An 11,796-nucleotide genomic window follows, 5' to 3' on the forward strand; every position below is an offset into this window, starting at 1 on the left:
CGTTCCGTCATTTATGTTTTTAATTTTTTATTTTTTGGCATGACATATAATTAAATATCATTTATGAATTAGTTAGCCTAATCATGAAATAGCATACCCCACATTTGAATCTATTCAATAATTATATTGTTTCACAAAATAAAAATTTGAGATAAAACTAATGAAACAAGTAAAATGACTCTTTTATTTTATTTTAATACAATAGAATTAACCAAGATGTCGGGGTAAAGCTGCTAGCTACCCCACTAATTATCCATGTCTATAATCTTTGTATAATATTTAATTTTTGAATCTTCAGTTTCTTAAAAATGTTTCAATTACAAGTCAATTTCTTCAATTATAATTAAAAATCAATGTCTCTCATTCCGATGCCTCCATCATCTTCCATTATCCACCTTCTCCTCTTTCGCCCCCCCTGGAATTATAAAATGATATTTGTAGTATTTTTATCCTATTTGTTCGGTAATCTTTTTTAAACATCTCAAATGCTATTTGTTGTATTTTATGTTTTCATTTATTTTTTTTTTACTTTTTGAGATTATAAAATTATGAAACATCAAGCGTGTAAAAGAAATTTAAAATTTAGTGTAAAAGATAGTGAAATAATTTTTTTTAATTCAATAACAAAAAATAAATATGATTTTACTCCAAAATTAAATATACTGGCTTTGTTTAAGAATTGTGCGAATGAGGCCTTAGGGGTGGGCCATGAAGGACACTTAACCCAAGCCCAGCAACACACTTTGCCCTAAAAGTAATCTCGTTACTCATTTATAATCAATCCCGTTTCTCAAGTTAAGGCTCCAGGGTTTCTGCTACTCTGTCTTCTTATCTCCGCCACACTCCGAGGTACTTTCCCGCCCTGAAAATACTACATTTTCTAAATTCAATTACTTACTTTGTTTCCAGTGTAAATTTTGAAATTAAAAGAAAAAAATTGTTCCTGTTGGATGTTTATAGTCTTAATCTGATGTAGTGTTATCTTGCCATGCTACTTTTGCTTAAAAGATAAATAATTTTTTGAGCCAATAAAATGGTACGGCCCTATGCTGTAAAAGGGAAGAAGCGGAAGAAGAGAGAGGATAAGTATGATAGAGAAGAAGAAGAAGAAGAAGAAGATGAAGAAGAAGAAGTGGAAGAACAAGAGGCAGCAAAGGGAGCTTCTATTGCAAAGCCAACAAAGGAAGCTGAAGGTAAAGAAGAGGAAGAAGACGAAGCTGGAACAGATGACCTTGTGGGAATCCCAATTGCCCCCAGTGATAAAAAGACCAACAAAACTGGGGTCATTTTTGTTCTTGAGAAGGCTTCTTTGGAAGTTGCTAAAGTTGGAAAGGTATATGGAACTTGTATTTTTATATTTGTTGTGCTTAACATTTCTTTTATCATTTTTAAGTAATCAAATTTTATTTGCATATGTTGTGATTATGGTAGTTTTTAATAGAGGTTTTTTTTTTTTTTTTTTTCTAATTTTCGGTTTCAACTGTAATTTCTCTTGTTGGTCTAAATTACAGAGTTTCCAACTCTTGAACCCGGATGATCATGCCAATTTCTTGCGGAAAAATAACAAGAATCCTGCTGATTTCAGACCTGACATAACCCATCAGGTTATTTCCTTTCTTTTTTTCTGGTTTTATTTGTAAATTTATATTTCTTTTGTTTAAACTATGATAAACTAATTCCTAGTGCATTCTCGATGTTTCGGGACAAGGCCTGATGTAAAAATCTTAATGGAGGATTTAACTCCTTTAACTAACTGACAACTGTGCTGATTCGCATAGGCTCTTCTAGCAATTTTAGATAGCCCCGTCAATAAGGCTGGGAGATTGCTAGCTGTGTATGTTAGAACCGAGAAAGGAGTACTTTTTGAAGTTAAACCTCATGTTCGAATTCCAAGAACGTATAAGCGGTTCTCTGGTATCATGTGTAAGTTTATCGTTCTGAGATTATGTCTTTTCCACCACATTTTAAAACTTTTACAGGGCTATTTCTTATTGACCTATTCAACATCATGCAGTGCAGCTGTTACAAAAACTAAATATAACTGCTGTTGGTAAGCGTGAAAAACTTTTGCAAGTGATAAAGAATCCTATAACCAAGTATTTTCCTGTCAACTCTCGCAAAATAGGTTGGTTTCAATTTGGTTGTTGTTTCTCTTGTATCTTGTCAATACAAAGATGTTGTTTCCAGCATTTAAGTTATTTTTCGTGCGCATCAGGCTTCTCATATAGCTCAGAGAAATTGGTTAAAATGAGTAAATATGTGGATGCTGTTGGTGATGATGTGAACCTTGTTTTTGTGGTAAGTCCTGTGTGACATAGAATTCTTTTCTTTCTCTTCCCTATTTATAATTGTTTCCTTATCCTATATCTCTGCATTTTTTCAGGTGGGTGCAATGGCCCATGGGAGAATAGAGACAGAGTATACGGATGATTTTATAGCAAGTGAGTACCACATTCTGCATGTGTGTATTTTTGTTAGATTTTGTTGTGGAAATTTTGAGGATTCTGATTCGTAAGCCTTGAATCCCATAAGAACCAGGAATCAAGTAGAAATATGCAGGGAGTAAGCCTAGTCAATAGGAATAGATGAAAGCTAAACTACCTGTAGAAGATGAAGGATATGCTTACTGATAAGCCTGGAGAGGAAACATGAATAGTTGTTTTCTATGTTTAGTAGATCATTTTTGCATGAAGAGTTCTGGAGTAGGTGGTGTGGGGTTGGAGATGGTAACTTCTGACTTATTACCTATGTTACTGCAACTCTTCATTTTCCCTGAAGTACCCATTTCCAACGCATATTCGGACATGGGTATGGTGTATGATCTTCCAAATATATGAAAAAACTTTGAAAAAATCGAGTATCTCGGGACTGTCACTTACCCTCCTGAGTAACATAGCTTATTACAATATTCAAGACAATCATATTTTACGAGCATGGAATTTTAATTCTTATCATTCCTTATGCTATAGGCAGAACATGCTCAAGGGGACGAGACCTACATCATTGTCTTCTATGGCATATCTTCTCATTGCTATAGAATGAAGAATATCTCAGTGTTGAGGTTCAAACAAGGTTTATAATCTCCTTGTGTACATTTATGCATATGGGTGCATATAGGTGGTTTTATTGCTAGGCATATACTTTTTTCTTGAATTTGGCTATTTTCTCGTCAGTGATTGTGTTGATCAAGGCTGAACAAAAACCTGCTGTTTAAACATAATTAATTATTATTATTTCTCCCGTTTCTTGCAGTTTCTGGTTATCCGCTAAGTGCTGCTATGTGCATTGCAAGGATTACTGAAGCTTTGGCAGATAAGTGGAATATATTGTAAACCCTGTAAGCGGAGTATATTGTAACCCTCGTATGTCCGTCTGGGTGATGTTTGTGACACCAAGAAATTTTGGGGATAGATAACAGTGTTGAATTAGTCATTATGTGGTACGATTATTTATGTTTAAAATACAGTAGCTTTTGAGGGGATATGCGTTTTTTTATTCAGGTTATATGCTTCTATTTATTTCTTGAGTAACCCGTTGGTGAAGAGAATTTGTAAGATGCAAGTATTAATGAAGTTGAAGTTTAACACACTTTCATGGAATAATGATTTGTAATGGCTTCAAAAGGGTGAAGCTGAATCTAAATGGCTGGATGTTCAAGCTTGTCTTGACTAGCGTCGTATGCTGTCCAAGTTTTCTCGTAAGCATTTGTCGAAGCTTCTACGTGTCTGTTCAAGCTTGGATTGACAAAATTAAGCCTTGAACTTTGTTTGAGCACAAAAGCTGAGGTTGAAAACTTAAATTTGAGTGCATGCTGGAAATCGCCTAAAACTAAGTATGGGGACTTTCAAGTCTGAATTCACAGAGGTTTTATATTCGCAACAACTAACTTCTTAAACGCAAGTTACAGTTTTGTGCCTTTTGACGTTTGGGATTTGGGTTCGTGTCTTGTCTTATTCAGTAGTGAACCACTGCGGTTTACTTTACCACGGCTGACGCTCCTAAAACAGTGTAGTAAAGCTGTTAAAGAAATGCAATCAAGTGAAGTTGAAACAACAATTCGAAAACTTTGGTGGTAACTGTTGCAAAATGTAAACTAATATTCCCTCAATTAAATGGCAAAGTATTTGGAATTTTTTTTCTTTGACTTCCATTTATATTAAGATATTATTATTTTTGTGTATTTAATTAATATTAGAAATTCAATTTTTTTGTAACATTGATGTACAATACTTTTTTTATTGTCAACGGATAGAAAAAAAATTAAAATCAATTTAAAATATAAGAAAAGTAAGTGAGTGTGTGTGTGTGTATATATATATATATATATTAATGCATAATTATCAAGTTGTGCTCAAAATATTTCAACCCAAACAATAGCAAATTACTATTAATATTATTATTATCTTTTATTTGTGAGAGGAATTCGAATTTAACTTATGAACACAACATACATACATCCATTTCTTATTAAACCAAATTTCTCACGCGACAATTAACAAACTATTAAGTCATGAAAGTAATTAAAAGAAGAACTTTCATTAAACTGATAGGTGGGATTTTTTTCTTTTTCTAGAAAAAAAAATAAAAAGAAAGCAAAAACTTGTTTGTCTCTCGAGGGGCCCAAGGGACAACGAAGGTCAATAGGAATAAGTATTAAAACAAAAAAAAAAAGGAGGTAGGGTTAGCAGCAGAATATCAGGCATTCACGTTTGGGAATGGGGGAATGGCCTCCGGAAGAGGAGCTTTTGCAATCTTGGAAGCATGGATTATGTGTGACAGGTTGTACACCCAATTAAAGTGTGTCGGCCAATCTTTTATTATTTGATTAAAACACACACACACACACACACATCGGTTGCAATATTTTCCGTTACATGTTCGCTGTTGCTAGTTGCTACCCTATATATGTCCTCAACCTTTCATGCTTGTTTAAGGAAGAGGACCTTCCTTTGCCTCCTGCTGTTTTGTTCAACAGAATCTGAATTCCATTCGGACTCTTTACCGATTCCATTTACTATTTATTTGTTAGGATAAAATGGGAAAATGGAGTTCATTTTTTATCAACCGGTCGGGTTGATCAAAATTGACGCTCTCTTTCTTCCCCTATTATTTGTTACTATGTGAAACCATGAAACTAAAATATGTTTTAAACCCTATTTTACCTTTAACATTTTATTCATTTTCTAAAATAATCTCAAATACAAAATTAGAAACTCTTGTCGGCAATAATACTCCATCGATGGACAGAAAATCATAAAAAAACAATAAACATCATTCCATAAAGGAAGCAAGCAACACGAAAAGTAAAAAAAAAAAAAAAAAAAAGAAAAACACAAAGTGAAGGGAGAAAGGAAGATCGGAGGAGGCCAGCGGTGGTTGGAAAAGTTTTTAGTTAAACTAACGAGATGGAAGAGCTAAGTAAGGGGAGAGACATTCAATTTTCAGGCGATTTGGAGTGACTTAGGATAATGTTTTAGGATGGAAAAAAGCTATATCTATGCTCTTTTAGAAGGTTTTAGGAAAAATGAAGTAAATAGAGGTGAAAAAGAAATTAAGATGAGTGGTGAAATTTGATGAAAATTGATATCGATCAACGGTGATTAACGATAACAGATGATGATAGTATATGCTGATTACTAGTAGCGGTGGAAATCAGTGAGATTTTAGAAAGAGGAAGACTGGTTTTTAGAGATAATATATTATATAAGATTCTAATAATAATTAGTAAAAATATTATAAAGTCTGGTTAAAAATATGATTGCATTCATAGTCAAAAGAATATGTTGTATAAAATTCTAATTCCAACCATACTGTTTTTCTTATGCCAAAATATTATAAATCAAAGAAAAAAAGTTTTAAGTAGTATAAAATTTTTCTAACATAAAAAAAAAAAAAAATTATACTTTCATTTCTATCACGCTAGTTAAGTCTCAATAATAATTACAACGTATTCTTTACCCTTCACCATGTATATGGCTTTTTTGGCCAATTTCATGGCTTAAACTTATAATTAAATAGAACCTTTTTTATAAACTTAATTTATTATTATTTTATATATCTATTTTGTTCCATAAATGCAAAAATATATGTACAAAAGTTTGAACCATTTTTATACATACTTAAAAAAAGGGAACACAGAGAATGCAAAATTTAATTTAATTTAATTTAATTTATTTATACAATTATTCTTAAAAAATGTAACATTTAATAATTTTCAATTTTCAATTTTAAAATATATAACTTCTTCTTCTATCTTAAAATTACAATCTTTTTATAAAAAAAAAAAAAAAAAAAAAAAAAAAAAACCCAGCATGAAATACAAGGAAAAAGAGTAGCTTGCCTTTATCCATCCTTCACAAATGTTAACTGTATCCAACAAAGTGAAGAAAAGGGGGAAGAAGTTACTACTACAAGATTTAGGCCACATTGGTCCACCTAACATATATACTTTACTATCATTGAGTTTTCTGTTTTTTCCTCAATTAGTGCTTAAAGTCTCCTAAACATTATTAGTGAAAGTATGAATGCAATCAAGAAAATCACATCATATAATTAAATTTTGACATAGGAATAGATTTTTTTATATATATATTTGTTTAAACAAGCATAATTGTTTCTAGAGGGTCAATCTCGTTTACTTGTAGCCTTTCACGCTTTAGATTTCTTTGACCCTTTTGACGACAATTTTGAACCAACTTTGCTTGCATATAAAGACAAAGAAGAAAAAAAAAAAAAAAGAAACAGCAGAATCAAATTTTGATAGTCAATCACCAAATCTTGGATTTGGGATTTTGTGTGTACGTGGGTGTGTGAAATTTCCTTTCAACTAACAATGCAGATTTTCTTAATTTGATTTTATTGCTCCTATGTTTCAATACCAATTCAAAAGCAGGATTGACTTTGAAACTTCGGGGCAAACGATGGGTAGTTTCCATCAAACTGCAAGAAACTGTGGAATTCTTAAACAAGACTTTTAGACCATCTTATTTTACAATCAATTATTTAATTAATGTAAAAGGGACAATTTAAATTTGTTTTTAGTTCTCGTGACTAAGATTTTGTTTGATTGACATTTTTATTATTTGTTTCTCGCTTAGAAGGAAAAAACAATGAGTACAAATAATGGATTTAAGAAGGATAAATTTTTCAGGGATTATACCTATAATATGTAACCTTTTATATGATAAAATTTAAAATTCTTCTCCTATAAAGATTAATTATGTTTTTAATTGGTCATGTTTCATTTTGAACCAATTAGGATATTGCTTTTATGTTTTACTTTTTTTTTTTTTAATAATTTTTTTTAAAATACAAATAATAAAAGTAGAATCTAAATAAGTGACTTTATATATATATATAAAATAATGGAAATCCTTATGATGATAATAGAGATATAGCTAACAAAGAAAATTAAAATATAATTTATTTAATAATCACATGCCTTATCATAAAGATTTAGATAGAATTCTATAAATAAAATTCATGAAGTTTTATGATTTAAAATAATCAAATGAAATTTTAAATTGAAGATCGAAATCAATAGAGCTCATGAAATAAATCCTATATATAAAAATAATGAAAATGTGATTAATATGATAATTTAACTGGCCTTTTTTATTTCAATATTATGATAAAAGCCTTCATTAATTATTAAAGGGGGAGAGAAAGCGACGATACCGAGCGGGACCAAGCGGAGCAACAAAGATATTGGATTCTCCCAAAGCTTACAAAACATAAATCACCTATGGAGTTTAACATAATATGCACTGTTAGGGCTTAGGTGATATTAAAGTTTTGATCAAATCATGACTCTTATATTGTTGTTGTTGGAAAGTTTATTCTTTTGGGATAATTAAAATATATAGTTACTTTTTAGGGAAAATTGCCATCATACCCACAATATATAGGAAATATGATAGCTTATTCTTTCTCTAATATCTTTTTCTTTGTAATGGTTTAAATGCTGAATTTTTCTTCATCGTCATATAAAAATGAAACACCTTAAATAATTCTTTAAAAGAAAAAGGAGAAAAAGCTTCCTCCAAAATAGATGACACTTTTTAAGTTAAGTAGAATTTGATTTGATTAGCTTTGAGATAAGATAAGATTAAATTAAATTAGTTCATCAAATGGTTGATTAGATATTAAATAGTCAAAAATTTGAGATTTGGGTTCTACCTTTTGTTTTTTTTAGAGTTTGTAAATAAATTTAATAATTTTAAACATGACATGATATATGATATAAAAATAAAACAACAAAAAATTATACTGTTAAAATTTTAATAAATTTATTTATTAAAAATAAAAAATATATTTTATATATAATATTTTGACATAAATTATAATATAATAATTTATATATTTTATATATATTAAATAAATAAATAAATAAATACGAAATGACATAACTGGTTGTAGGTGAACTTAAATTCAGTTTAAAAAACATTGAAGACAATGTCAAAATATTTTGGAATAAAATGGAATACAAACAATCATTTCAGTTAAAGTGGGATGGATTGGCAGTAGAAATTGTGAGCTGATCTGCCCCTTCCTATGGGTTAAGATTAGATGCTTGAATGAATGACAGCCATTGCCATTTTGAAAAGAATAGAAAAAAATAGGGAGTAATGGGGATGCATGGGAAGCAAATCCTAAAATAGAATCAAGGCCTCTCCTTTTTTTTCTTTCTTTGCCAATGGCAATTACCCCTGCTCAAGATATGGCAAGAGCCCCCACATGACATGATTTCACATTTGCGGGAAAAAGGCACCTCTGCTGACATCACCTGTATCTCTTGGAGGATTTTGATGGTCCCACGTTCCGCCCTCATGTCTCTCACCCCTTGCTTTCAACCAAAACTTTCTCTTCTTTTTCTTTCTAATTTCTTTTTCCTTATTATTAATGCACTTATATCTCTCTCTTTTTATTTATTTATTTATTTATTTATTATATGAGTTTGTATAAATTAAGACCACCTCTCCCCGTCGTCTCTCCTTAAAAATCTCCCATTTAGATTTATTTCATTATTTTATTCGTTATTATTTGTCATTCTGTTTTATTTTTTTTCCTCCATTGCTTGCCCTATAATTCAATTTCAATCAACTTGTAAAATTTGCAACATTTGGGATGAAATCTGGTCGGATCTTTCCTTGTGGAGTTTTATTTCAATACGAACTCTTTCTCTTCATCACCACCTTCCTTTGAACCACCAGAACGAATAAAAAACCAACCCCAACCTCTGAAACAAACACACGAAACAATCTTTCTCAATCTCAGCACAATCCCATTGCTCTCAATACATAATCTGTCTTTGGTTTTTCGGATTGGATCTTGAGTTGGAACAATGGGCATAACAGCAGAATCACAGTTTCATGTTCTGGCTGTTGATGACAGCATCATAGATAGAAAGCTTATTGAGAGGCTACTTAAAACCTCTTCATATCAAGGTACTTGGGAAAATTTTCCTACTTGAATCATGGGTATCATTTTTTTAAAAAAAATTTTTGTGCTGCTTTTATGTACTTCTGAGTTCTGATTGTCATGTATCATTTTGATTCCATTGGCAGTTACGACAGTTGATTCAGGCAGTAAAGCTTTAGAATTTCTGGGTTTACATGAAGGTGACACAAACGACCCAAATACACCCTCTGTTTCTTCTAACAATCACCAGGTTGGTAATTTCTTTTTAATATCTGAGATTACCCGACTTTTTTTTTTATCTTTTTGGCTTGGTTTGTAAAATTTTTCTGCTTGTTTTTGTGATTTACAGGAAGTTGAAGTGAATCTTGTTATTACAGATTACTGTATGCCTGGCATGACAGGCTATGATTTGCTCAAGAAAATCAAGGTGTGCTTTGTTTCTATTCTTTGTCTCTTTTATCTTTCATCATTGTATTCCCTTATTCCTGTCCTCAAGTCTTTACCTTTCTGATTTTTTTTTCTAGATTTGAAATTTTGCATTGCAATATTATTAGTACTGTACTACTTTGTAATGAAAAAAGTTACCAATTTGGGGTCCTATTGTTGCCACTTGCTTGAGGATGTCAAATGAAAAAAAAAAGAAAAACAATCTTTTGGAATATCTTGCCACTTGTTTACCGCCAACGGCAAAATCAGGTTCAACATATTCACTGGAAACATGATGTCATGATTTGCCATTTCTTGATTTATTTTGATTTCATATTGTCTACGGAGAAATTTGTCCAAACTTATTACTTTCCATCGTGAAAAATAGATCTTGAGAATTTACAGGATTTTTTCTTCTCTAATTTTGCAGGAATCTTCATCTCTAAAAACCATACCAGTAGTTATCATGTCATCTGAGAATGTCCCTTCAAGGATCAGCAGGTAAAAAGACAAAATCAAATAATAGAAGTTTTGAAATTGCTTTTATGGTAAAATCAGGGGATAGGGGTAATTTGATTTTGAGGTGAAACTCATTTGTTGCTATAATTTTTTTCCCAGATGTTTAGAAGAAGGTGCAGAAGAATTTTTCTTGAAGCCAGTCAGGCTATCAGATTTGAATAAACTTAGGCCCCATATGTTGAAAACCAAATTCAAGGATCAAAATAAAAAACAAGAGAAGCAAGAAGAAAAAGCAGACTTTGAATCACCAAAACGACAAGAAAAAGAAGAAGAGCAGCAGCACCAGGAACAATTATTGCAACAACAATCCAGCAATAACAAGAGAAAGGCCGTAGAGGAAGGGCTTTCACCCGAGAGATCAAGGCCTAGATACAGCGGTATCACAACTGTGGTTTGATGATCTTGCCAAAAAGATGTCACAATTTCTCTTTTTCTTTTGAAAATGTAATTCAGGTAAATTTTCCTTTTTTTTTGGGGGGGGGGGGGGTGTTTAGATTTTTACTGTTGGTATACAGGCTCTGATAGAAGTGTAGAGATAGAGTGGTTTCATGTATACATCTTACATGAAAAAGAAAGTTGAAAATTCCCAATTTTGTTGTGCTAATTGAATTCCCTAGACAAGAAAAATAAAAAAAAGTGTAAGATAACAGTATGATTTGAGATGATGAACTTATCTTTGGATTGGTGATGCAACGGAACTGATTGGAAAATAGTATGTCAGCCACACTTTCTTATGATTGAGAACTGAATGGAAAAAAAAAAAAGAACAACAATGGTTTAAAACCAAGGTCGTTTAGGGCCTAGAATCGATACCGTTATCCGAGACCTTGGTCCAATGTATAATATGATGGATAGGACAATGCACAGCCGAGGAAAGCTTATTCATCACTTGAATTTTTTTGTTTTTTTAATCATTAGTCATGAATGGAGGGTGGAATATCCAACGCTGAAACAGCTCACAGTTTTCATCAAAAGGAATGGACCACAAATCATGTATGTTGGAGCTTTCTTCCCTCAAAAACTGGAATTGGTCGGAGGCATCACCTTTGATTCTGAAACCACTGACTTTTACACGAAACGGGAAGATGAAATCTTTGGTCTGATATGTTTTCTTGATTTCGGGGCTGATCAGGACCTTGTATTGTAACTAACGCACTCAAATGCTCTGACATGATTTTCATCCTACCTTTAATCACAGCCATGGTCATCCTATCTTCAATTCTCAAGGATTTCCATATATATGATACATGTTAAGGCAGAGAGAGATGAGTTTTATTACTCTTTTATTGGGGTTAATAATAATTATATAGAGAGTGTTTGTCCTAGGAACCGAGTTCCAATACTCCCCATAACTAACCCCAGTTACCCAGTCAGTCGGGTTTGCTCTACTGCTCCAACCCATAGCACACATGGCAGCAGCCTACACCATTC

At 31.8% G+C, this 11,796-nt stretch overlaps 2 protein-coding genes across 5 annotated transcripts; both read left to right on the forward strand.

The window, feature by feature from the left end:
* The first annotated feature begins 766 nt into the window (after nt 1-766).
* LOC111311459 (uncharacterized) lies at nt 767-3,588 on the forward strand. Of its 3 annotated transcripts, XM_022910855.2 has the most exons (9): nt 767-849; nt 1,009-1,333; nt 1,512-1,604; nt 1,779-1,923; nt 2,015-2,125; nt 2,216-2,298; nt 2,384-2,441; nt 2,970-3,072; nt 3,253-3,481. In XM_022910855.2, exons 2-8 carry the CDS (start codon nt 1,034-1,036, stop codon nt 3,035-3,037), a joined length of 858 nt encoding a protein of 285 aa, XP_022766590.2. In that variant the 5' UTR covers nt 767-849; nt 1,009-1,033; the 3' UTR covers nt 3,038-3,072; nt 3,253-3,481. The 3 variants fall into 3 exon arrangements, with proteins under 3 accessions (XP_022766590.2, XP_022766588.2, XP_022766589.2); XM_022910853.2 differs by lacking the exon at nt 2,970-3,072 and having other exon boundaries at nt 3,253-3,588; XM_022910854.2 differs by lacking the exons at nt 767-849; nt 2,970-3,072 and having other exon boundaries at nt 991-1,333; nt 3,253-3,588.
* A 5,337-nt stretch (nt 3,589-8,925) lies between these two features.
* Nucleotides 8,926-11,030, forward strand: LOC111311460 (two-component response regulator ARR8-like). 2 transcript variants are annotated; one of them, XM_022910856.2, is made up of 5 exons: nt 8,926-9,446; nt 9,567-9,670; nt 9,770-9,847; nt 10,277-10,347; nt 10,465-11,030. In XM_022910856.2, exons 1-5 carry the CDS (start codon nt 9,344-9,346, stop codon nt 10,760-10,762), a joined length of 654 nt encoding a protein of 217 aa, XP_022766591.1. In that variant the 5' UTR covers nt 8,926-9,343; the 3' UTR covers nt 10,763-11,030. The 2 variants fall into 2 exon arrangements, with proteins under 2 accessions (XP_022766591.1, XP_089607012.1); XM_089750886.1 differs by lacking the exons at nt 8,926-9,446; nt 9,567-9,670; nt 9,770-9,847 and adding an exon at nt 9,945-10,116 and having other exon boundaries at nt 10,465-10,969.
* The last annotated feature ends 766 nt before the right edge of the window (nt 11,031-11,796 follow it).

Source organism: Durio zibethinus, chromosome 1, assembly GCF_047325235.1.
Source record: "Durio zibethinus cultivar Kanyao isolate XHJ-2024 chromosome 1, ASM4732523v1, whole genome shotgun sequence".
Taxonomy (NCBI): domain Eukaryota; kingdom Viridiplantae; phylum Streptophyta; class Magnoliopsida; order Malvales; family Malvaceae; genus Durio; species Durio zibethinus.